Raw genomic sequence first — 1518 nt, 5'->3', positions numbered from 1 at the left:
AGCACGGGAGTCCCCAGAGGAGGTTTCCCATCTAGGGATACAATGTGGCTGAAATAGCTTTAAGGAAAAAAGAAATAGTGTAACTTGGGATAGATAAATCTTTATTCCAGAAAAGCATCTCCAGAAGCCTGAGTTGCTCTCAGTGGTGACCACAGAGCCTCAGTCAGGTCCCCAGGCCTTCCGGGTAGGCCAGGCTCCTCACAGCACAAAGGTTCCCGTCTACACGTCACGCCTTCTGCGTCTAGACTCGTGGGACCAACTGAGCCCAACGGGTTATGAGAAAGGAGTGAATGTGCCATCCCGGCTAGAGCTCACCTGACCAGGCCCAGTGCCGGCGGCCTTCTCCCGTGATCTCTCCGTCCACAAACGCCCCTTCGTAATAACTGCCATCTTTAAATAACAACTTCCCGTGACCTGGCAGGAGAAATCGCTGTGTAAAGTCAGACAGTGGTTGGGTTGACTGCAATGACCCTGTGCAGTGTGGGGCCTGTTTCTCAGAACAGAGAGCTTGCCTTCAAAACCTGTGTTTGGCTCCATCACTCATGCGATACATGTATTTAAAAATAAAAAATGCTCTCAAAATCATCTGCCGAAACATGCCTGAGCAACCTGGGCCTTCAGCCAGAACAAGCAGAGGAATCAAAGTGTAGGCGACCAGCCTGAGCAACGTGGAGAGACCCTGACTCTACACAAAATGTTAAAAATTAGCGGGGTATGGTGGTGCGTGTCTGTGGTTCCAGCTGCTCAGGAGGCTGAGGTGGGAGGATCACTTGAGCCAGGAGGTTGAGGCTGCAGTGGGCCGTGATTGCACCACTGCACTCCAGCCTGGGTGACAGAGAGAGACCCCGCATCAAAAATAAATAAACAAATAAAAGTGCAGTTGAGACCTCATCTCTGAGCCTCCCGAGGGGACACTCCCATCACCCTGCTTCTGTCAATGTGAGGACAGAGAGTCTGCAGAACACAGCACCACAGAAGAACACCTTTTAAAAGGGGGAACGTCCTGCCCCGGCCAGGCTCTGACAGCGGTCACAGACAGGAGCCTTCACGCCTGCCTGGGGGACAAGCATCTTTCCTATCAGACCCTACAGAAGAAGTATCTGCGTAGCAAAAACACTAAAAAAAAGTTAAACGTTTTAAAAATATAGAAAATACTGATAGATACAAAAATAGCTCATACAGCAAAACGCCAGAAGACCAAGCTCCCATGAGAAAACTGGGCAGAGTGGCCGGGTGCCATGGCTCACACCTGTAATCCCAGCACTCTGAGAGGCTGAGGTGGGCAGATCACTTGAGGTCAGGAGTTTGAGACCAGCCTGGCCAACATGGTGAAACCCTTTCTCTACTTAAAAAAAAATAATAATAATACAAGTCGGCCGGGCGCGGTGGCTCACGCCTGTAATCCCAGCACTTTGGGAGGCTGAGATGGGTGGATCACAAGGTCAGGAGATAGAGACCATCCTGGCTAACACCATGAAACCCTGTCTCTACTGAAAATACAAAAAAATTAGCTGGGCG

The 1518-nt window shown here is 50.3% G+C and overlaps 1 protein-coding gene across 1 annotated transcript in view; it reads right to left on the bottom strand.

Annotated features, from left to right (window-relative positions):
* The window catches only part of MORN1 (MORN repeat containing 1), an 81691-nt gene that overhangs the window by 76441 nt on the left and 3732 nt on the right, over positions 1-1518 (bottom strand). The window contains exon 2 of the mRNA XM_011987247.1: positions 316-414. Within this exon, the coding sequence (XP_011842637.1) occupies positions 316-414 (99 nt within the window). The remainder of the gene's footprint in view (positions 1-315; positions 415-1518) is intronic.

This window comes from Mandrillus leucophaeus, unplaced genomic scaffold, assembly GCF_000951045.1.
Source record: "Mandrillus leucophaeus isolate KB7577 unplaced genomic scaffold, Mleu.le_1.0 Scaffold305, whole genome shotgun sequence".
Classification (NCBI taxonomy): Eukaryota; Metazoa; Chordata; class Mammalia; order Primates; family Cercopithecidae; genus Mandrillus; species Mandrillus leucophaeus.
The sequence above is the reverse complement of the archived record's forward strand: the minus strand, read 5'-3'. Positions and strand labels throughout refer to the sequence as shown.